The following is a 25,267-nucleotide window of genomic DNA, read 5'->3' as shown; positions in this document are numbered from 1 at the left end:
ATTTTACCACCTGTCCCTCCTCCTAGACTGTCTCCAAGGGCTGGTAAAATGCCAGCCGTTAACTCAAAAAAAAAGCAATGGTCTTGGCACTGAACCTTGAGGAACAACTACTGTCTAACATCCTTCAGTCTGAAAAATAACCGCTCATCAGGACTCGCTGTTTTCTGTCCTTAAGCCAAAGGGCGGAATCAGGAAAATAAATTACATAGAACCAAAAAAGATGACATCAGGGCAGACAATCAAAAAGCTTGGACAAACAGTTGGTTTTAATGAGCTGATATAATTCATTAAGAACAAGATTCTGCCAACAAGCGCTACACCACAGAGTGTTCAAGCCAATCAACAGCCCTGTCCCATTCACAAGAAAACTCAAATAGCTGTCAAAGTCACTATCCAGAGCTGACCATATTCTTTGATCTGAGATCAGGTGGCTTGCCTACATCCTTTGGGAAACCCTGACTTGAGGCAGCATGCAGCTATACCTGTCAAATATATCAGAAAAAAATAACTATTCATCATCGCATGGGAACACCAACACCTCCAAGTCTCCCTCCTGGTCAGACACCATCCTAATCTGAACATACATCGCTATTCCTTCATCATCACTGGGCCAAAATCCGGGACCTCCTACCTAACAGCACCTTGGGAGCTTCTTCACCAAACTAACTGCAGTTGTTCAAGGCAGTGGCTCATTAGAGCCAATTAGGGATGGGCAACATCCCAAGAATTAATTTTTAGAAAACAGTGAATGAGGCTGTTCTTTGAAAGTGGCAAAAAGCTGATCATTGAATGCAATTGCTCTAGCTAAATTAAACCCTGAACCTGGGGAGAGCACCAGTTTGAATTTATGCAGGATACAATAGCCAGCGCAGTAGGAACTGCAATTTGTTTTTCTTTCGAGGAATATACTTCATTATGCAATAAAGCATAATTTTAGATCAATAGACACTGGTCCCACCAGTCACAAAATGTGTATAATCTCTGCTTATGTGTGATCCCATTCTCTGAAGTGTTATTTTTGGCATCGTTATTCCAGTTCAACACATGGAAACAGTCTCAGGATCTCAAAAGAGTTTACAGAAGATGCAGTCAGTGCAACAATTTAAAGAAAGACAAAGCATTCAGGCAACATTTATACTACAACTGATAGGTTACACTGCATATAGGCGCTGCAGTTATAGCGTAGTTACGATCAGATCCAACACTGGAAACAGAATACTTCCTAACACATAAACAATGCTTTGGGACATAAAGCACTGTATTTTCTCAAATGAATTCAGATTTACCATTGCTTGACAGCTACATCAACTGGGTTGGCTCATTCTATTAAAATAGAGGTTAGTGTTTTTATGGACTTTGATTTTTATTTGACGAGAATTACATTAAAATACTTTCGCATATTTTAAGATTAAATCCTAAGTTACATTCCCTGCAAAATTAAATCAAAGATGCTTCAACCACTGTAGTTAAATTTCAGACCTTCATAATTTCCTTATTGTAACATAGCAACAGGGCAGGTTCTTTTGTGAAGGCTTCAACAAACAATATATTTATAATGGCATACTTTGTAGTAATAAAAAGAAAAAGCACTGAAATTCACATTTATCACAGAACTGACTGAAGGATGTTTACATAAGTTCCAAGTGCAAACAGGAAACGTCAAACATGTCACTGGTTACCAATATAATTCTGTCTTGCAACTCAATCTTTGTCATTGAGGCAAGAGAATCAAACAGTTTATAGCATTCAATTACATTGCTTACTTAGTCTTAGAACAGAAACCACAATATTGAGACTAAGGTTGGAATTTTCCGTGCCTGCTGGTAGCTGGCGTGATAGGTGGCATACGCAGGCAATATGGCAGGATCGGTTTCACGACGACGGGGAGGCAGGTCACTATTATCCATTCAGCCTGCCAACAGCGGCCCGCATTTACCGCCAACGGTCGTCAGGGAGCTCATTGTCATGCATCAGCATATCAGTAAAAGGCCATCCCACCAGGCTCTTGGCCCCCACTGGATCGTCCGTCTACGTCGGCAGGAAAGCATGTTGATGTGTTTCACAACAGCACACAGGCGACGTGCACTTGGCGGCCTTCACTTTAGGGGAACTGGAGGTGAGTGAACAGCATCGTTCTGCAGAGCAATCACCAGGGTCGCCTGTTGCTTTGCAAGCTTCAGAGGCGCCAAGGGGCTGGGGTGAAGTCCCGCCATGTCATGGAGGCAACTGTGGTCAGAAGTGGCGTCCAGGGGCAACTGCTGCCCAGCCTTGGATGTGATTATTTTCAAGGGGGGGTGCTGGCGGTGTCCGGGAGCAACTGTTGCCCAACCGCGGAGGTGACTGTTGTCGGGGGCGTAACTGCTGCCCTGGCCGTTGAATCCCACACATAATAAATTGAGGTGGGGGGGGGTGGGGGGGCAGGGTAAGCGAGGGAAGTGGCAACGCTGTCAGGACACCTGTATAAACTGACCATTGCTCTGTAACTGAGACAGTTCAGGCGCAGCCATAGTGATATGATTGAGATTGGGCTCCTAGCCTGCCCGCCCGCCCTTACAAGCAAAGTGAGGCACCAAAGTTCCACTAAGTGCTCCAGACCTTGAGGATGAGGTGGTCCTCAGAGGCGACGATGAGGCCTTCACACTTGCTAGATGAGGCAGGCACGCTTGGGAGGCCCTCATAGCTGCTAGGTTTGTGGAGGATGATGACGACATGCAGTGAGGTGACCCCATAGATCCTCACATTGCATCTGTTAATGTTTGACTCCAGTCTGGCTTATGGTAGCGTGAATGCTCTCTATGAAAATGCTCTTGTCATGGAGCTGCAGTGGAGGCCCTAATAGTCACTTGATTGCAGGAGGATGACAATGACATGCAGTGTGGACACTCCATAAATCTTCACATAGCCTCCGAGAAGGTCTGACTCCTGTCTGGCTGAGGGCAGCTCGTTTGCGATCTGTGATCAGAGTCATAGAGACTCAGCCATGAAGCTTTAAAAGTTTGATGCTTTGTCCGCCTTCAGCACCTGAGTCCTTCAGGAGCACAGCATCAGTGGTCACAGATGCTGAAGAAATGGGGGACATCCCCTCCTTAAAGGTGCTGAGAAAATGAGACAACTCTGTGGCACCTGCCCACTACATTCTGGCAGCAATGATGAGCACTGCCAAGGTGCAGGCATCAGTAATATTTCCAGAGAGTGTGAGGCTGGACCATCACTGTGGTCTGAAGGCTGCACAGAACACAGAGAAGAGGCTCTGGAATGAGACATCTGCCTTTATCTTGTGCAGAAAGGTTTCACATCTGAGTGACACAAACACTGCTCATCAGAACAAGGAGCCATAGGCAGGGAGACATTCTAGGTAGTTTATTGAAAATAGTAAACTGTATGTATAAGAGATTAACACCAGTGTCCAGGCTGTGCAACTAATTCTCCTTAACTTTCCTAACCCTGCCGCTATGTCTTGTTGCTCCCCAGACATCCACAGCAGAGGTGGAAGCAGCCTGCTGACTGCTACGTCCTGTCTGTGATGACTTTGATGGGCGTCCTCTGGAGGGCCGAGACTTGGGGTCTCTTTCAGAGTCATGCTATGTAGCAGTGGCATCTTCCTCGACCCCTAGAGCTGCTGAGGTTGCAGGAAGAGGGGAATCAGATGGGCCGGACACACTCAGAGACACCTGGATGGATGGGCCCCAGAGTGACTCCTTGACGAGCAGGGGTATCTGGATTGAGATCAAGCTGCCTGGCTCCCCTCTCGCATACACATTGTTGGAGGCCAACTATGGCATCAGCGATGGAGTTGAGCCCGTGCAGCAGTGCAGGCACTGCATGGTGGCCACTATCCTACCAGTGCTAACCTCCATGCATTGGCATGCTGGGGTTATCATCTCAGCCTGAAGGCGGACGGATGCCTCCATTGTGCCCTGCAATCTGAGGAGCGCAGTGGACACCCCTTCCTGATGTTCCCGAGCTTGCCTTTGCAGCCCCAGCAATTGTGACATGACTGAGTCCAGAGGCTCATTACCTGACTCAGACTCAGCAACTTTCTGGCCTTCAGCAGTCCTCAGAGTGCGGACACCAGGGAAGTCCCCATCAGATTGTGATCCCGGAGCCACCCTAAAGCTAGGTCCCACCGAGGTATGTGTCTTTGCAGTGGTTGGAGGATATGGGTGTGCGCTATGACAGGATTTCAGGGAGGGTGCCTCCAAATTCCTCTCCAGAGGTTTCTTCCGGGCTTAACTGGAGGCTCTGTGTCATGGACTCTGTCAGCTGTTTGGCAGATGTGCCTGCAAAAGTGCCTGGCAGTGGTTTGTGAAACAGGACACATCACTCACGACATGGTTGTCTGATGGATGTTGCACTGCTGGATCCTCACTTGGTAGAGCAACCTTGTTGTCAGCACAGGACATTGTTTAACCCACCCGGTACCACACTTAGTGCAAATCTGGGAAAATTCCAACCTAAGAGTTTGTGTGGCACAACTGTATTTATTTGGTAGTTTCTGCTGTACGATAAAAGAGACTCCTATCTAGTTCTTAAAAAACGATGTTAATACATCCTACACCTGAAAAGTTTTATAAATCTGGATTCATTGCTGCACAGTACATGCAATTACGGATAAGGAATTAAAGAAGTTAAATGTTAGGCTGGGGTGAGGATCCCACAACCTCAGCATCAAAGTTGGTGACAAGCCCACCTATGCTTGGCCAGCTTGCCCTGTAGCCATTTAACGATCACTGAACCTTTAATTGGTTTGAGGTGGGTCTTCTGCCCCCATCTCGTATCACCACACCACCACAGGAGCTGTAGCCACTGCTCAGACTGCAGCAGTCCCCGTAGACACCAGCAGGTTAAGTTTGGGATCTGGGGTCTCACTCGGTGCAGATTGGCAGGTCCTGACAAAGCGGATAGGGGGCCAGGGTCATCAGGGCAAGGAGAGGGGAAAATGCAGGGAGGGAAGGTGAAATACTTCCAGGAGGGGGGTGGGGGGGGTGCGCCTTCAATGAGCGAACACAGGGTGCCCGGCCAGAAGGTTAACCCATCCCCCATCAGCCTGGCCAGAAAACTCATCAGATTTTACTAGGTGGTCTGGACATTTGACTTCAGCCTCCCCTGCCAGAGATAATATCCCAGCGGCGGCAGCAGGAGGCTCTTAAAAGCCTCGTGACCCAAAGGCAGCTGGGCCATCCAACATTTCTCCTGTTGCAGATAAAATGCCCATAGAGGTGGGGTCAGGCAGGTAGGCAGTGATCATGACATCCAATTTTACAGCTCCCCCCCCACCCCATTGCCTGCAAACGCACCCGATGGAAGCGTAACATTCCAGCCCTTGATATACACTCACCACTTGCTCTCTAACTCCCAGTCTTTCTCCCCCTTCACTTTCTAAAGGTTATAAATCATAAAAGGCACAGTAGGCATTTAATCAGAACACATTTTTTTCTCTCACACACACACAGCTACCTCGTGATTAAAAAGGCACACCAGCTTTTGGGAGAGGAAGTGGCTTTAAGTAAAAACGTGAATGGAGGCACTAAGTGGTATAAAAGGCAATTCAGTTGACAACTGTAAATCATTTATTGTGAAATAAATAAGTTTCAATTAAAAAGTAATTTAAATCCTTATTTTGGACATTAGTCATTTTAGTTACAGGAGAAAAATGTACGCAGCCTGAAAATCTTTTCAGCAAGCATTTTGAGTTAATTATGAGAGTTGGGTGGCCAGATTTCACAAACAAAAGGGAATATGTTCTGAATATAAAATAGCAACATCTTAGCATTGAACATGCCTATCACAGTATGGAATATAGAAGTAATACGTACTTATATCAGTTTCATATGAAATGCATGTCCTATGGACTAAATTCAATATTTAAGAGATACCTTTACAATTATTCTCACTAAAGTGAACTTATTTGCACCCAAGCTGACAAATTCTTATTATTCATTATTAAAAACTTGCTGCTTGAGATCATTCAAGACATGTTCTCTATCATTTTACCCCAAATGCCCAATCTCTTATCTAAGTAGGCAATTAAAATAGATTTTAATTTAGTAAGCGTTCTATAATTGCACTGTATTTTCAGTTTTCCTCTCTGTGATTATGTTTGGTAAGAAATTCCAAGAATGAGAAAAAGGTTTTCCATTGATTGAACCTATCTTACTTATATGTCAACTTTCACATGATAGTATGGAGCTGTATTTCAAACATTTCTATTGGTTTTTAATCTCTATTACCCTACACATCAGATTGGTCCAAACATTTATTACTCTTACTAAACATTCTTTGTAACATTTTCTCAGTTTACAATTTTACCAATTTAAATCCAGATCCTCTAGTCTTAATTTTCTGGCTTACTTTGAAGTGATATTCTTACTATATCTATTTATCTTTTCCATATCATTATTATATATTTCTTGGTTACTCCTCCTGCCCCAATCATCTATGTTTCTAGACTGTAGAACTTCAATTTCTTTAATTTTTTTTAGCTCATATTCCTTTGCACCCAGGAGCAATCCTCTTGCTCTGTCCGTCACTCTCTCCAATTCATTTATATGTTTTTCGTGGCTAGCTTTAAAATGAACGCAATTACAAAAACATTGAGCAGGATTTTGCCCGGGGCGGGGGTGTGTGTGTGGGGCGGTGACGGGTGGTGTTCGGCAGGGGCGGATGGGAAGTCAACCGTCACCCATAATCGGCTCCACACCGCGATTTCATGCTGGCGGGTCAATTAAGGCCCGCCCAAGGTGGAATGTGAGCGGCAGTACACGGTGCTGCCTGTACGGGCAAAGGGAGGGGGGGGCAAGGGCCGAGCGCAAACTTCATGCATGCACATGAAAGAGCGCTTCAATCTCCCTGAGGTACGGAGCTACCTCAGAGAGATGAATCGCGCTTTGAAAAAACTTAATGAACAAAATAAAAATGTTATAAAACATGTCCCCTCATGTGACCCTGTCACATGAGCAGGGACATGTTTTTAATTCAAATCCAAAATTTTTATTTTATTTTTATTTGCTTCAGGCAACTTCATCCCATCTGTGGATGAGGCTCCCTAAAAAACGCAAAGGCCGCTTGGCCTTTTCGCCTACCCGTCAACCATTAGGGTGAACAGGCAATGAAAAATTCAGGACAATTGTGACTTAAAGGCCTTAAAAAGCCTTCCAATCGTCAGCGGTCGCGCTTCTGACTCCGGCGTGCACCCGCTGACCGATCGTGGGACTACTCGATGATGTCAAGACACTTGCCCGATGTCATCGCACGTCATTTTACGCCCAACCGGGTCGGGAGTGCACCCGCCCGCCGAGTTCAATATTCTGCCCATTAACTTGAATTCAGTTTAAAAAAAATACTCCAACTCTGCAACATTTCATAATTTATTTTACCTACCTCTCGCCCCTCACTGCATATTTTGCAAAGCCACACTGGTCTCCGCTGGCTCCCAACTGTTTCAATTCCACACTTTACACAGACTTTCTGTAAAGGAAGAAAATTCAGACACAGTGAGTACCTCAGTTTTCAAACACCCATCCTCTATTTTAGCTAGCTATTGACAATTACTTCATTGACTAACATACCACAGTCTTAACTAGTTATATGAAAGTTGATTGTTTGACTATATTGTGGATGCTTGTATTGAGTTCAGGCTTTGACAGAAACTTGGTTCATGCTGGCAACAAATTGGCCGTTACTGAAGCCCTCTCCCTTGGCTGTACATTCCACCATCTGCTCTGCCCAAACCACTGTAGTGATGTTATCCTCACTACCAAAACAACATTTTTGTCTCTCCTTCAACTCTTCTGGTCTTTCTTCTCCTCATATTGTACCAACCCACCTGACATATTCTGATGTCTCTACTGTCCAAAAGTTTTGCTATGATTTCCTCCTAAAAATATCCTCTCTACTTTGCTTTCTCAGCTTCTGCACTGAAACCACTTACCCTTGGTGACTTCAAGCTCCATCTTAATTCACCATGAACTCTCTCTCTGGGTTCACTTCCCTCCTCTGCTCCCTAAACCTCTTCTATTAGAGGTTCTATTCACTTTCCCAAGGACACATGGCACCACACCCATGACCTTGCCTTCTGATGTGGCCTCTACTTGCAGTGCCTCAACTATGGAAAAGGCCAGTTCCAAACACCACCTTGTATTCCTCATGAGCCACATCCTACTGCCCCTTTGAATCATACTTCTCTTTATGTCCACTCCTGAAATAAACAATCCCCTTAGCCTTTACAACCAAACTTTCAAACTCCTAACTGTCTAGCGGTTAACTCTCCAATTGCCATGATATTTCTGTATGCAACTGAACTGTTGAACTACTCATTCTCCTTCAACGTACTGCTCTTGTCCCCAGTAACGCCGTTCCTCACTCCCACTCTGGTCATTTTCCTTGGTATGGTCCCCAGTTTGACTCCTGCAAGTCCTAGGGTATAGGCTTGAATGTGCCTGGGCCCATACCTGAATCTGCCATCCATTGCCAGATCAAGTATGATTGTGTCTTCATCTCTTTTGCCAAAATCATTCATTACTCCAGATCATGCTGGAAAGCAAAGATAATACCTGGCTTCCTCTCTCCATGACCAACTGTAGCCCTAAAGCCCTCTTCTCCCTTGTTCACTTATCTTCACTTCAAACAACAAGCATGAGGAGTTGTCATTGAGATAGAGATCTGTTCAGTTGCCTCTCCTGCATCCCACCCCCACCAAGTCAAACAATTCCCCGAAGTCTTCCCCCACCTCATCCCTGCCCAATCCCAGAATTCACATTTTTCTCTAATTTGCCTCCTATCTCCATTTATGTCATATTTGATCTCATCTTTCCCACAACACCCACTTCATACGCTACTGACCCCATTCCCATTAAACAGCTGGCCTCCCAACTTTTCTCCTGGCCTCCATGCTAGCTGACATTTTAACTGGTTCCCTCACCTCAAGTACTGTCCCACTCATTTTCAAAACCACCAAAGTCACTCCTCTCCTTAAAAAAACATCCTTGAACTCTTTATGCTTGCAAATTATTATTCTGTTTCCATCTTCCCTTCCTTTCTAAAGTCACTGAACATGTGCTGCCTCCCAAAACTGTGTCCATCTTTACTGCAACTTCATGCTTGAATCTTTTTAGCCAGGTGCCCTTGAAACACACACATTTTTATCTGATTACGCTTTTGTGAAGCGCCATCTCTCTATGTTAAAGGCACTATATGAATGCAGGTTTCTGTTTGCTATTGTTCTGTATACTGTTTCATACATTTAATTTTCCAGAAGATTTACCTTTACATTAGAAAGACGAATTGTAAATTGTTAAAGTGTCATGGTGAATAATAAAGCAGAGGCAATTCCTTCCATGTTATATGCTGAGACTTCTCAATCAAGTCCAAAAAATCAATAGGTTAAAGATTGCAAATTCATTCTTTGAACAACAACATTAATCAATCATTACAATGATGCTGGTGTTCAGTAAGGCCACCATCTGCTTGCTCTTTCATTCTTTTTGTACAGTGATAGATTCTTGTATCAAGGTTATACAGCAGCTATGACACAATAAGCATTCCAATAGGTGACAGAATTCATGCTGTCAAATTAGCATATCACGAAGTCATGGTTTGGTTCAAGAAAAATTGAACAATTTCACAACACTGGTGCTGGATATAAATGTTGACTGAACAGTAGATATAATAATTTACCATAGAAGGTGGTATATAAGTTGGCCTGGCGTTTAAGGCAACCCCATTTATCCAGTCTCAAAAATTGCGTGTTTTCATTTGGTCGGCGCATAATTTGACCTCTTTTTAGCCATGACATGCTTTCTTGGATTAGTTGTCAGTCTCAATTTTTTGCCACACAAATAGATGTTTTACTTACTTCATAACTGGGCACTAGGGATCGAGCAAGCGACACAGGCTGTGTAGCAAAGATGAGCGGGAGTTTAAGACACAACCACACAGAACAGATGTCACATGGCGAACAACAAAGAGAAATGAGTCTTCAAACAAAAAGAGTGTAATATGAATCTGATTTCAAGCTAAAAGTCGTAACATTTATTCACTCATCAAATAGCTGCACTGCAGCAAGGGAATTCAATATTAGTGAAAAATTGGTGCAAGAATGGAAGGAGGTATCTGCCCTGAAGATGCCCATGACCAAATGCGCATGAGAACAGTGACCAGCCATTGGTCCAATCTTGAGAAGCATGTATCAGAACGGGTCCTCAAAAATTGTCAGAATGGTTTAATCGTCGCCAGAAACGCAACACGCATATGCACTCCGAAATCAAACTCTGAGTCCAGCAAAGATTTCAGAGCAACAGCTAGTAAGCATAGCACTTTATGGAACAAAAATATCTCATGTGTGGCAGAAGACCAAGATCACTCAGACTACCAAAAGATCTCAATGCCAGATTCCAGAGATTCATCATCAGACAGTGGCAAAAACACAAGTAACCATTACACCACATTGGCAATCTGCATGAAACACCCATGAATTCCGATATGCACAGCAACTGAACTGTGGAGTGGTAATATTCAACAGCTCTAGTGGGCTGAATTTTGCCATCGGCGAGCGGGGGGGTGGGGCCCACTCACCGATGCATTAGATGACGCAGGATGACATCGGAGGAAACCCCCGACGTCATCCCGCCCTATTTAAGTTTTCAGGAAGGCGGGGGAACAGCCAAATCAGCTGTGCGCCTGCCTGCCTGTCAATGGCCAATTGAGGCCATTGACAGGATCATTGAAACAATTAAAGCACCTGCCCATCCAACCTTAAGACTGGCGGGCAGGCCAGGAGCCCCGGCAGGAAATAGAAAAGACATGAAACCTCATCCACTGGCGGGATGAGGTTTCATGCAGGGATTTAAAAAGTTTAATAATGTTTTAGTGTAATTTATGAACATGTCCCTTCTCCTGTGACATTTTCACATGAGGGGGACATGTTAAGGTTTTTTTTATTTTTAACGTTTTTAAAAGGGTCAGCGGTCTCCCTGAGGCAGCACTTAGCCTCAGGGAGATGTGCGCTCTTTCGTGCTAGACGGGCCTTAATTGGCTCGCCCACAAAAGATGGCGGCGGGGGTTGCTTCTCCGGCGGGGATCAGCTCCCCGCCCACCGGAGATTGGGTTGGGCCTGCCCACCCAGCAGGCAGAAAATTCTACCCAGTGAAAACCGCAGGGCATGAGAAGGGGACATGGGAAGACAAGATTGACATTAGTATTAGCCTGCATGGCCGATGGAACGAAATTAAAGCCTATGGTAATTTTCAAACCTAAAACCATGCCAAAAATCAAGCTCCTTGCAGGAGATTTTGCGCAAGCCCATGACAACGGTTGGACGGATGAGGACGGAGTGAAGTTAATCGATAATGTGTGGACTAGCAGACTAGGTAGCTCAGCGGCTTATGTAAAGAATGCAGCTTATTAACGTGGGGCATGTTCAGGTCCCATGTAATCGATGAGATCATGAGGAGCATGCAAAGAAATAACACTCACATTGTAGTGATACTGGGGGCCTAACATCTGTAGTTCTACCTTTGGATATGCGCCTCAACATGCCATTCAAAGAACTTGTTCACGGCAAATGGAATAGGGGGATGGCTGATGGAGAAACTTTCACAAAGAATGAAAATAAGCTTGCTGTCCCACTTGGTGTTTTGTGTGGTTTCACCATCAAATCATGGGATGATATTAGTGCACAAGCTGTCATCAGATCTTTCAAAAAAATGTGAAGTATCCAATTCAATGGATGATGAGGAAAATGATTTGTTGTGAAGGAATGATTCTGAAATCAAAAACACACATCTGATCCAGAGCGGGATCCTTACTTTAATGCCATAGCCAAGGCAACGCAGAATGAATTCGATGAACTCCAATGCAAAGGGAGCCAAAGGCAATGAATTTGACAGGTTTTAAAATGCTTTCTTTCTGGTTAAAGGTGTCTTTGTACAATTCATGTATTCAATAAGTCATGCCACTTAACTTAATAAGAATTACTGATGTTATGTTTTTTCCCACATTTCAAAATGGTGACTATCAACATCCGCGGTTCACATTTTATATTCAGCGTGCAAGTTGACCCCTGTTTTTGGATGATTTCTGGAGGCTTCAAAGGTCAACTTATATACCAACATACACAGTATTGAGAAAGATGGACTCAAGTGATTTTATATGCATTGACTTTGCAAGATAGCTTAATTCATAGGAGTATCATCTAACAGTATATACAGGGCTAATTTTCTCATTTCTCCATACTCAAAATCTGTAAAAGAGCCAGAGACTGGTTTTTCCAGGTGTTTATTGCCTTAATGTTACCTTAGATTCCAAGTTTTCCCTGGTATTGGAGAGCATGGGGGTGGTGGAGGAGGTGGGGTTATATCTGCATATATGCAGGCCATTCAAGGTGGGAGGCATTCCACCTCCCACCTCAATTTCACGTTGCAACAGTCACCCCAGTGCAAAAGCACCCAGTAAACATGGCACTATGGTTTGAAACACCTAACCAAATCTCAAAGGTCCACACAGATGCGCTTAGATTTCATGCCTCTCATGCATATAAATCTCCCATCCTATATTATTGGCCCAATTGGGTAGAAAATATCTGTCCAGTGCAAGGAAGAGGGAGTGCAAGTACAACAAATATGGCAGAGCAAAGTGCTAATGATGGTACATTGTCTTTCATGAGCAGGAGATTGCTTTACAAAGCTAATGTTGACTAATAGTGGGCATTGTTTATATTAGCGTACACCAAAAATTAAGTTAAATGTAACTTTAACTTCAAAATAGAATGGATTGAATTAGAAATCAGCTACAAACCCACAGAGGTTGTAGGTGATTCATGATTTTTGGTCCAAAATGATAAAACATAATTTATTTCCCTTTAGATGAAACTCATGGGTAACGTGTCACTGGGGTACTATAGGGGAATTTGTGAATGCTACCAGTACTATTATTATTAGTGCAATTTCAGTAAGCTATTATTAGTTACTGGTACAATTAAAGTTTACCCCATGTCTGAATTCTCCCCTGCAAATCCACTCCCTCACTTTTGCACTCCCATCTTATTCACCCTCTGTTTCCCTTCTCTGCCTGTTTGCTGCATGAACCATTCCACTCGGCCAGAAAACCTGCGATCAAATCTCTAATGAGAGTTCACAGTACTGTGTTCCAACATTTGCGGTGGGATTTTCCACAACCACCCGCTGCTGCGATCTTCTGGTCAATGGACTTCCCGCCCACAACGGGGCTGGAAAATCCCAGCCTTGGAACTCATTTGTACAGTTTTTCACCTTGCTAATTCCCATACTGTCCTGCTCAAGACCTATTATTCAACCCATTTAAAATAGATTAATCTCTCCACTAAAATAATGCTTTCATTGACATTCTATTATGCACTGAGTGTTTGCTTGCTAATATCATCAATAAAGCCTAAGCTCTGAAGTTTAATTATATTCTTAGAGGAGTGTTTGCAGGTTGATGCCACAAATTACTAGCATTTAATTACTAAAAAAAAATCAAGCTAAATCTAGCAAGTTTTTGCAGCAGTGTCCCACTTCCATTCCCCTTCATGGTTCAATGTTAAAGTCAAATTCTGTCTGGCTTCTCAGTCTCTCTTTCCACCCCAATCACCATCAGAACTGTAGATCTGTCAATTCTTCTTAATAGCATTACGATACGTTGTCAGTGCTAAGGAATGGAATATTTCCAAACCTTGCACAAGCTGTGGCACGGTTGAGCACACCCAGGGCAGTTTTGGAATGGGACAGATGCAGCGGCTGCTCTGTTTCCACCATAACACCCACCCCATGTCATCCCCAGCATGACATTTCCATTTCACACATCAGCAATCCCTATAGCTGCATTGAGCAAAATTTCCAATTATGGTTTGCTTTGTGCTGTGGACTTACTTGTACAAATGCTCAGATGTTTACAGTCCTTACAGATACGAGATGCAGCACACTTTCTTTTTCTTATCGCTATGCTCTGTTTTCAAACAAACATGCCAGAAGTGAAGGAACAATGTATTGGCCCGCTACATCATTTAGTCCTCCTGACCAGATTTGTTTTTTTTAAACTTTTATTTCAAATACTTTTTTAAAAAGATTAGCAAGAGGATTTTTAAGACCATTAGCTTTACCTCTCAGCTTCAGAGTGAAACATTTCGGGTATGCATTGAAGCTGACTTCAGGAGTGAAGTGCTGAGTCTCTCTGCTCTTACGATCGCCATCACTTAGTTACAAAAACTGAAAACAGTATTAAGTATTATAAATGCCAAATCCTCAAATCCAAAACAATGTTTTATAATCTAATGCCTAATGTAAAAAGATAAACTATCAGTAAAGGCTATAGGCAGGGAACTGATTTCTTGTTCATATAAATTATCACCTCAGAAAATTTGTAATTCACTTGAACCAACTGAGAGACACTAAATGTTCTTGTTGGTGGCGGTGGGGTGGGCAGCAGGTGGTGAAGGAGGAAATTGAAGATACTCAACATCAAGATTATTAGCAAGTGCAAATTCTGACCTCTACTTCACAAGTAGTAGCTCTATTCATTGGTTAATTAACTTTGCAATACCTGAACAGAAGCTCCCAGTAGTTGTTAAGTGGCACTTTGAACCAATGGATCAAATTATGGCCCATAACTACTGCACTCCCCAGCGCTGGATTTGGGGGTGCCCCAAAAATGTGCAGCGGAATTCCTCTGGAAAATTCCCAAGTAAGGATTTGCATGGCAATTGCCCACAGTGGATCACTTCTTCTGGTCAATTGCGCTGTACTGGGAACCATCCAAAACTACAGTTTAAATCGCAAACTTTGGATGTTTCCACCAGGGTAACACCAATTGTTACCCAGAAAAGGTTAGAATTAACAACTCTTCTAACTTCTGGGTAACTATTGTAAATACTCAGACTGACCCCACAGGACTCCCCCACACCCTTGACACCCCCAGCATGGAACACCCCTCACCCCCCCCAACTGCCCTCTGACCTCTGACACCCGACACCCCCAGAGTTCCAACTGCCTGCAACCCCCCCAAGGACCTCCACCCCCGATCTTGGACCCCACATGACTACCCCAGATCTTGCCCCCCCCACCCCCCACCACCGACCTCGGATGCCCATGACCTCCCCCACACCCTCGGAACCCCAACCCCTGACATTTACAACATTATCTCTCCCCCCCACCAACCAAACCATCCCAGACTGCCCCTGGTCACCCCCAACCCCCAAATCCTATGCACTTACCTTTTCCCTGGCCTATCAATTTCCCTGGCCGTTTAAATTTACCTGCTTTATGGCAGCAAGTGCTGTAAAAAGAAGAGGGCCTGGCCTCTTGAATCCATTGGAGCCACACTTTACTGGGGCCTGCGAGGGGCCTTCCGATGCAGGCCCCAAGCAGCTCCGGCGAACGGAAGTGGCAGCGTAATTTTCAAGACCAGGTATGCGTGCATTTATTTCTTCTAATTTCTGCTGGTCAGCACTTTCCGACGCTAGTCGGAGGTTACAGCTCTATATGTTGCAAAGGAATCACCAATGTAAGTTCATTGTATCGCAGCACAATTGTAATTAAGCACGCAGATTTACTGTAAGACTTCTGCATAGTTATTTTTAATTTTTTTGTTATAAAGCACTACAATGTCCCAAGGTCAGAATATTGAAGTTCAAAATGGAAAGAGGGTTATTTCATCTTTAATCTTCTATCAGTTAACACGAATTCTGAATTTCACAAAATTAATAACAACATAACCTAGGTGTGATATCTATTAATGTGGGTATCCCCTTTAATTCATCACTGCGAAGACTTCTGCTATATTCCAAAATAAACTTCATCTTGATTTTTTTAAAAAAGCAATCAAGATTTATTCAGACATAAAATCCTAACAGTGCTTTTGGACAAGGCTGAGGCCTGTAAGTAAAAAACTTTTGATCAGGGCATGAAGTTGACCTTTGTGTATTTTAAAGGTGGGCTTTGGGAAGAGGAGGGGAGAAGGACTAACTTGATCATTTTTTGAAAAAAGAGTTGGGCGGCATCAAATTACTTTTTTTGCTGTATCTATGAAATGTAATCATGCTATTGTGAAATATACAATTTTTAAAATTTGTTTTAACAATTATTTTGGATATTGGAGATTTCAGTCACTGAAATCAAAATATATACTAAGAAAATCTCGAAATCACCAATTAATGAATAAGTGTGTCCAGATCGCGCAGTCTCTGAGCAATATATTCTAACCATAAAGACCCCAGCTATTGTGTCGTACTATTTTGAACAAGTGTGTCATGGTGTCACTTGCTACAAGTAACAGGTTCCCCAGGTACACAGCAAACTTTCAGTGAAACACAGACTGAGGTACCAAAATTGATATATAATAGATGATCCACAAAATTTGAGTGAGGTCGGCACCAAGTTGGTGAGATCAGCACAGTCCTTGACCATTCAGAAGTGGTTTGCATCAGTACAGAAAAAATTAGCTCCACCAAGTGGATATTATATGTGCCTCCAAAGAGAAGGAAGATAAACTTGTAAAAACTCTCATACCAAACCAAATAGCAGCAGTTTATCATTCTTAAACATTGGGCACAACTATATGTGGAATGGAAGAACCTGCAATTTTCCTTGCCACTGTGATCAAGTCCAGCAGGCGTGGCTTTCACCCACTTGTGCTGATCACAGGGAAGTTTCTGGCATCACCTAACTAGAATATCATGGGCAAGCAGTTTGGAAAATACAGTGTGGTACTGTAAATGTTAAATGCCTGCAGCTGTTTAAAGGGTCAAAACTTTGTCGAAATATGGTTCTGCAATTCTGAGAGTTTGTTAGTTGGAGAATGCCCAGCAGATCTAGCGCAGGGCACTGAATGTCTGCATTTCATAGCTACAGCTGCTGAAGTGCTCTCACAGGAAGTTAAGGATGGAGTGGAGGTACTATTTTGTTCTGGCAGGTGGAAGGCGCTGGAGTGCAGTAGCATGGGCATTGAAGCAGGCAGCAAAGAAATCAGTGCCATTTACATTATTCAGAGAATGGCCAACTGATCTCACAAAATGTTTAATTCAAGCAAGAAGGATCTTCTGTGAATGGTCAGTGCATGTCTGTCACTTACAATTACTGTGCTAATGTGCTGGAAAGCTTACCATTAATGCCCACTAGGTAACAGTGCCCTTTATTCCCACAGTCCTCACCTGCAAACATTCTTTCATTTACCTCCTTGCACGTAATTTTCCACTAAAAATCTCACTTGGTATGTAAATACTTGCCACAGTTACCTGCTGGTATTCCTGTTAGGAATACAAGTATGTGGGTTAACTGATACTCATTATTATTATGCTAATTTGACTCTTTTACCTTTCTTTATCTAGGGATGAGACAGGCCTGTATAGATCAATGACTGGTGATTGACCCCAAAACCTCCATCCGCATATAAGGAGGATGTATTGGAACTACTTGGGAGGGAGGCAATTGACAAGGACATAGCAGGACATGTGCCAAATGCAGTTATATTGACTTTCTGCTTCTCTTCCTTCTCATCATTTTGCATTCTGCATTAGGTAACTAGTCATTGTCCACAAAGGCATTGGTTATTTATAGCTTGAAGGACACCACTCCACAAACATGGGGCAAGGCGAAGAAGCAGGCCTCATGAACTACCAACCTGCATTAGCTGACAGCAAACTATATGCTGAAATGTTATGAACTTGTGATGATAATGTTTCATTGCCTGAAAGCAAGCTAAGCAGTTGTCAGGTGACAGCCTGCAAACCTGGTCAACATCAGCTTCATGGCAGCTTTAGCAGATGTTGAAAAGTAGGTTGCATGCTTGGCCTCTTAATTAGTTCTGGAAAGATATGAATTATCAGGTTATTCTTTCAGCTGAAGCTTCTTGCTTTTATTAAAGTACAATTATAACTTCTTCTACTCTGTGATTGAAGATATGAGAACAGGCAGATTTATAACTGAGATAATTTCTTGAATATAATCTATAGTCAGACAATTCTTTTAAAAATGTACAGAATATGCCTTCACATTGTGTAACAATTCTTGCTTTCAGTCACAATTTGATGGCATTCTCTAAAACCAATTTTCAAATCCAAAATCATCTGCTGCACTAAATGGAAACTCAATCTCATGTTTTTTTTCTCTAGAAGTTAAAAAGCATTTCATGTCCACTTACAAAGGCTTAGTCAACTGCAATGCTTAAAGTTACAAAACACTCGAAGTAATTTACTTTTAATTCAATGGAAATTCAGTTAGTTCCACTGATACCTTCAAATTCTATGTTCTTGCACAATTATATTAAAAAATCATTTAAAATGAACAAAATTTGAAAACATTTCAAAATTCTCAGATACCAATGAAATTAATTTGAAATTTCATTACAAAGCCAGAAACAGGCATGTGCCTGTTTTGTGGTCCATCTTCACAAGTAGTAGTCCTATTGCATGTTCCCACCTTGTGCCAGCATCCTTTTAGCTCCCCCTCCTTCAAGCACTAGCTAATTCTATTCTTAAATGTTGACAATGGTTCTACTTGAATCACTCAACAGCTTCACAAACCTCTGTGTAAAAATGTTCCTTCCACACTCTGTTTTAGTTTTGCTTTCAAATGAAGATACTGCTCGCTCAAGCCCTATTTCCACATCATTCATGTGCTTAGTGAACAGCTCCAGAACAGAACACCGAGGGGCACCACTGCCTATTGCAAAATACACCAAATAACTGCCCTCAATCATTTCCTTCCTTCAATCTATTTTTCAATCAAATTTGCTACCTTCCATTTTATTCCATATCACTTAATGTTTTCAATAAGTTTATGTAGTAACATGCCAAAGTCTTTCTGAAAGTCCACGTGCACCATATCCATTGCATTCCTCACATCAACTTACCAGTCATCTCCTCAAAATCATGAGAATCAAGCACAGTATTCAACTCTGAAAATAAGGTCAGCTGCTTCTAGTTATCTTCTCTTCCTCTGGATGTTAAGAAATTTCACTTTACAGATTCCAAAATTTTCCCTGCTAGAGATGTTCAACTAATTGGTTTACCAATTCCTGGGTTAGCTTGGTTTCCCTTTTTGAACATGGTTATTACATTGGCCACTCTCCAATCCTCCAGCACAAATCTGCAAATTATAATTTCTAGGATCTCTGCTAGTTCTTTCCCTGCTGCCCTTCAGGATCTTTGGATGAATCTCATCAAGCCTCAACATTTGTCCTCCTTTTGTTTGACTAACTTCTCTAATACTTCTCTTTTATTCGATTTCTCATCTCACTTTTAATCAACTCAGGGATTACCTTCTCCCCAAAACCTTTTTTGTAAATACTGATGGAAAATATTAGTTAACTACTCATTATCCCACTTTCCATTCATCCTCCACTAACTCACCATCCTCTCCTTTCTGGGTCCAAACTCACATTTGACAATACTTGTTTTGCTCATATTTGTAGAACGCAATTTATTTTTAAGAAATCCTCTAGTTATGCTCTTCTGTTATTTTCCTATTCCTCTCTTAACTCCGTTCCTTACTTTCTCATATTTCCATTATCTTTCAGTGTTATCCATTATTGGAAACTCACCAACAATTCTTCAATAAGATAAAAGCAAAGTACTGTGGTTGCTGGAAATCTGAAACAAAAACAAAAAGTGCTGGAAAAGCTCAGCAGGTCTGACAGCATCTGTGGAGAGGAAGACAGAGTTAACGTTTCGAGTCTGTATAACACTTCAATTCTTTTCTATGTATTGTCCATTACTTGACTTGGAACAATAAATTAAGCTGAGAGAATGGATATAGACAGGCATTGAACGCAATTGGCTTCAGTTCACAAAACTTTTTCACATTTACGTTAATTTATTTTCACGTGAAGCAAATACAAAGAATGTCAACCTTCAATGTTAAACTGTGAAAATCAAGGATTTGAAGAAAATAAATTTCATCTGCACAACTATGAGCCCAGATTTTCTGCCCACCTCATCTACATCCCAAATATCCTTCCATCGCTTATCCCACCATGTCAATAGGTCAGAATTTTATGGAGAGGCACACAGAGACAATACCCAGCCACCAAGTAGCAGGCTAGGTGGTGATGCGCAGGGATTGGTAAAATGCTGGGGAACTACAAAGGCACACCCCCTGACACAGTCCTACTGCTAAGGTAGTTTTGGAGCTGTGGGAACAGCAGTGGTACAGCCAATTTAACCAATTAAAGGCCCAAGTGAAGGCCAACTGCCCGAGCCAGCGGCATTTTGCTGGCAGTGCTGTGGATCTCTGTCATGGAGGTATGTGCTCTTTGACCTCACAGGAAGGGAGGGGGCCCATGGAGTCAAAGGCTCCAAGGCTCATGGAACAGGCCACTGGTGGCAATGGCCAACCCCACTGGCCCCTACGCTGCTTCTAGAGAGGTACCCCCTTCATAAGCTGAGGCCCATCTGTTTGGCCACAAAAAAGGAGAATGAAGCGCCTTCCACTCCTGTAAAAGTGCATTAATTTGATGGTGGACTCGGAAGCAGCCATCAGCCGGCTGCCTCTGGGAAAATTGCCAAACCAGCCCCAACATAGCGACTTACTGCCTTCTAGCAAAATCCACCCCCCTCCCCCCAATGGATCGGCACCATTCACCCATTTCTTGCTCGATGTACTGTCCGCTCCTGGGCCTAAAAAGAGTACTACCAACACATTTTGCAAGATTTTCAGAATTCTTCAGGCAATAAAGAAGCCTGCTGCATCAACGGTTAGCTATCGATCTGGTATGTTGCTCCAGCAAAACCTAAGAATCACAGCTTTAGTATGTTAATGATTCTGAGGCAAGAAGTTTGTGCAGAATCAGGAAAACATTTCCTTATTCCATTACCATCACTGAATCCCCCATTGTTAACATCCTGGGGGCTAGCAGCGACCAGAAACTGAACTGGACAAGCCATATAAATACTGTCAGAGCAGGTCAGAGGCTAGGACTCGTGTAATGAGTAACTCTCCTTCTGACTCCCCAAAGCTTGTCCACCTTCTACAAGGCACAAGTCAGGAGTGTGATGGAATACTCCCCACTTGCCTGGGTGAGTGCAGCTTCCATAACACTCAAGAAGCTTGACACCATCCAGGACAAAGCAACTCACTTGATTGGCACCGCATCCACAAACATTCACTCCCTCCACCACCGGCGCACAGTAGCAGCAGTGTGTACCATCTACAAGATGCACTGCAAGCATTCACCAAGGCTCCTTAACACACTGTCACTGGATCAAAATCCTGGAACTCCCTTCCTAACAGCACTGTAGGTGTACCTATACCACATGGACTGCAGCGGTTCAAGAAGGCAGCTCACCACTACCTTCTCAAGGGCAACTAGGGAATGGGCAACAAAGAGGAGATGGTGAGGAGAGAGGAAGTGAAGGGGCAGGTGTTGCATCTTTTGCGTGGGCAAGGGGTTGTGCCATAGGAGGGGGTTGAGGAGTAGGGGGTGATGGAGGAGTGGACCAGGGTGTCCCGGAGGGAGCGATCCCTACGGAATGCCGATAAGGGGGGTGAAGGGAAGATGTGTTTGGTAGTGGCATCATGCTGAAGTTGGCGGAAATGGCGGAGGATGATCCTTTGAATGCGGAGGCTGGTGGGGTGATAAGTGCCCCAGCTATGCCTGTCTCTTTATGGGGTATGTGGAACATTCCTTGTTGCAGTCCTACTCCGGCCCCCTTCCACAACTCTTTCTCCGGTACATCGATGATTACTTTGGTGCTGCTTCATGCTCTCGTCAGGACTTGGAAAAATTTATTAATTTTGCTTCCAATCTCCACCCCTCCATCATTTTCACGTGGTCCATCTCTGACACTTCCCTTCCCTTCCTTGACCTCTCTGTCTCAACCTCTGGTGATAGACTGTCCACCAATATCCATTACAAACCCACCGACTCCCACAGCTATCTCGACTACAGCTCCTCACCCCCCACTTCCTGTAAGGACTCCATCCCATTCTCTCAGTTCCTTCGCCTCCGTCGCATCTGTTCCGATGATGCTACATTCAAAAACAGTTCCTCTGACATGTCCTCCTTCTTCCTTAACTGAGGTTTTCCACCCACGGTCGTTGACAGGGCCCTCAACCGTGTCCGGCCCATCTCCCGCGCATCCGCCCTCACTCCTTCTCCTCCCTCCCAGAAACATGATAGGGTCCCCCTTGTCCTCACTTATCACCCCACCAGCCTCCGCATTCAAAGGATCATCCTCCGCCATTTCCGCCAACTTCAGCATGATGCCACTACCAAACACATCTTCCCTTCACCCCCCTTATCGGCATTCCGTAGGGATCGCTCCCTCCGGGACACCCTGGTCCACTCCTCCATCACCCCCTACTCCTCAACCCCCTCCTATGGCACAACCCCTTGCCCACGCAAAAGATGCAACACCTGCCCCTTCACTTCCTCTCTCCTCACCGTCCAAGGACCCAAACACTCCTTTCAAGTGAAGCAGCATTTCACTTGCATTTCCCCCAACTTAGTCTACTGCATTCGTTGCTCCCAATGTGGTCTCCTCTACATTGGAGAGACCAAACGTAAACTGGGCGACCGCTTTGCAGAACACCTGCGGTCTGTCCGCAAGAATGACCCAAACCTCCCTGTCGCTTGCCATTTTAACACTCCACCCTGCTCTCTTGCCCACATGTCTGTCCTTGGCTTGCTGCATTGTTCCAGTGAAGCCCAACGCAAACTGGAGGAACAACACCTCATCTTCCGACTAGGGACTTTACAGCCTTCCGGACTGAATATTGAATTCAACAACTTTAGGTCGTGAGCTCCCTCCCCCATCCCCACCCCCTTTCTGTTTCCCCCTTCCTCTTTTTTTCTTTTCCCAATAAATTATAAAGATTTTCCTTTTCCCACCTATTTCCATTATATAAAAAAAAAATAAAAAAAATAAAAAAATTTTAAAAAAAAACCCACTAAAGCTATACCTTGAGTGCCCTACCATCCATTCTTAATTAGCACATTCGTTTAGATAATATCACCACTTTAACTTTAACACCTATGTGTTCTATTGTACTATTGTGGTTGACATCTTTTGATGATCTGCTTCTATCACTGCTTGTTTGTCCCTACAACCACACCAACCCCCTCCACCTCTCTGTCTCTCTATCTCTCCGCCCCCCACACACACACCTTAAACCAGCTTATATTTCAGCTCTTTCCTGGACTCGAACTCAAGTTCTGTCGAAGGGTCATGAGGACTCGAAACGTCAACTCTTTTCTTCTCCGCCGATGCTGCCAGACCTGCTGAGTTTTTCCAGGTAATTCTGTTTTTGAATGGGCAACAAATGCTGGCTCAGCCAGCTAAGGCCACATCCTGTAAATGAATTTTAAAAAAAGTCCCCCACCCATCCCAACGAATGGGGATGGCAATCCCAGCCACAAATTCCTTGCAAAACTGGATGACATGAAAATTGCAAATGCAACCTGCAGTTTCCAAATGGCACAAATACTTATTCGATATGACATTTATACTGCTTTCACAAACTATCTTTCACAAAGCTAAGGGATAGATACAGATAAACCTTTTTGTTACATTTTTAATTTAACTATTAAAGCACTGTGACCCTAAATAACCTTTACTGTAATTAAACTAGTAACATTTTAGACCATAATGAGCTAGTCTGTTCACTTTAAGCTGCTGATTGTGTAGTGCGACAAACTGGATTAACGCCAGTCTGTATTTTGACCTTTTTCCACAGAGTATATTCTCTGTCCATGACTCTTCTACACTCAAACTGCTAAGGCACAATGATTCATTGATGCATTCATGACTGCTAAGATTCCAATACAAAATTGTTGCTGCTTCCTTTATTGATACAGTATTTGCAGTTTCTTGTTTTATATATAAAATGAGTGACTGACAACTGCCAAATATAATTACAACATGTTGTGAAATGCCACATCAATCCTTTTTATGTTACAAAGCTATTTGAAACAATCACAGTGATGCAGAGGCTGATTGCTTGTGACAGCTCTAACTCAAACTATCAAGACTCTCAATACTTCACAAATGAAGTGCCAGTTGAAAAAAAACAAGACCAAGTTCAACAGAACAAGTTGTTTCATCTCAATAAGAGAAACACAACCTCAATGCAGAAAAATCTTGTGCCAATCCAGACATTCTAAGTGTTGGCAACTGATGAACTCTTAGGCCCAGATTTTTGCTCCTGGGTTGAGTCCACAGACGTGGGAGAATTCAACCTTTAAAAATGGCTACCCGGATATCAGATTTTCGGTCTGAGATAGTGGGCTTGGATGGTTGAACTTGGTCTTGAAAGTTTTTTTTCAATTGGCACTTCATTTGTAAACTATTGAGAGTCTTGATAGTTTGAGTTTGAGCTGTCACAATAGGAATTGGGGTGGATGACCCAGGAAGAAGTGAAGAGGCTGCTAGGTGCAAAAGCAGGCTGGACAGGCACCAGCACTGTGTCCAAAAATAAAAAAATTAAAACATAAAACGTCCCTCCAGCCCCCACCCTCCTTCAACCCCTACACATTCCCCAATCCCCACCTATGCCAATCCATGCCACCTCACGCTGTACCCACCACCCATAGCCCCTCATACCCTCCATGCCAAACTATGCCCCCCCCAACCTTTGCCCTTACACCTAACATGCCAACACACCTAGCTTCTACCATGGGCAGACCTCAGGACCCATGCAGAGATGGGATAAAATAAAGTTCTATAAAATAAGTTCCAAATGTCTATTGCAGACTTCACTATATTGAAAAGTATACTAATTTATAAAACCCACTTACTACATTTACATTCCTTCAACTACATAAAACCTTATAGCAACAAACATTCACTCAACAAGCACTGGAAGTCATAGTCATAGGCTAAATCACTTCTGGCTGTCTATCAAAGTGTGCAATGACAGGCACCCTGGCTGTGAAATCAGTCATGCAGCACTAATCGAGTAATGGAAGCCCTCAGGCTTATGTCAACAGAGTGAAATAGCAAGCCATCATATTTTTTTAAGCATTGCTGATATTTTTTACAAATATTTAAAAGGACTGGACTTTTAAATGTCTTGACAGTTTGACAGGTCCCTTTGACAGATGCTTCCGACAGTTTTAATGGGTCCCTTTGACAGGTGTTTCTGACAGTTTTGGCAGTTGATTTTGACAAGTCTGTTGGCAGTGCCAATGAGCTTGACAGTAATGAGTTCATGCACTTTTTATGCACATTTATGCTACTCTTAGTGCTTTCAAAGGGCACCTGACCTCCCCAAAGATGCCCTGGGACCAGATCCAAATGGGTGCCCAACTTCTCCAAAAGGGT

At 43.3% G+C, this 25,267-nt stretch overlaps 1 protein-coding gene across 9 annotated transcripts in view; it reads right to left on the bottom strand.

The window, feature by feature from the left end:
- The window catches only part of LOC121283061 (rab effector Noc2-like), a 238,999-nt gene that overhangs the window by 88,356 nt on the left and 125,376 nt on the right, over nt 1–25,267 (bottom strand). For all 9 annotated transcript variants that reach the window (XM_041197079.1, XM_041197082.1, XM_041197078.1 and 6 more), the window contains one exon: nt 7,381–7,467. In XM_041197079.1, the coding sequence (XP_041053013.1) occupies nt 7,381–7,467 (87 nt within the window). The remainder of the gene's footprint in view (nt 1–7,380; nt 7,468–25,267) is intronic.

This window comes from Carcharodon carcharias, chromosome 10, assembly GCF_017639515.1.
Source record: "Carcharodon carcharias isolate sCarCar2 chromosome 10, sCarCar2.pri, whole genome shotgun sequence".
In the NCBI taxonomy this organism is placed as follows: Eukaryota; Metazoa; Chordata; class Chondrichthyes; order Lamniformes; family Lamnidae; genus Carcharodon; species Carcharodon carcharias.
This window is presented reverse-complemented; position numbering and strand designations above follow the sequence as displayed.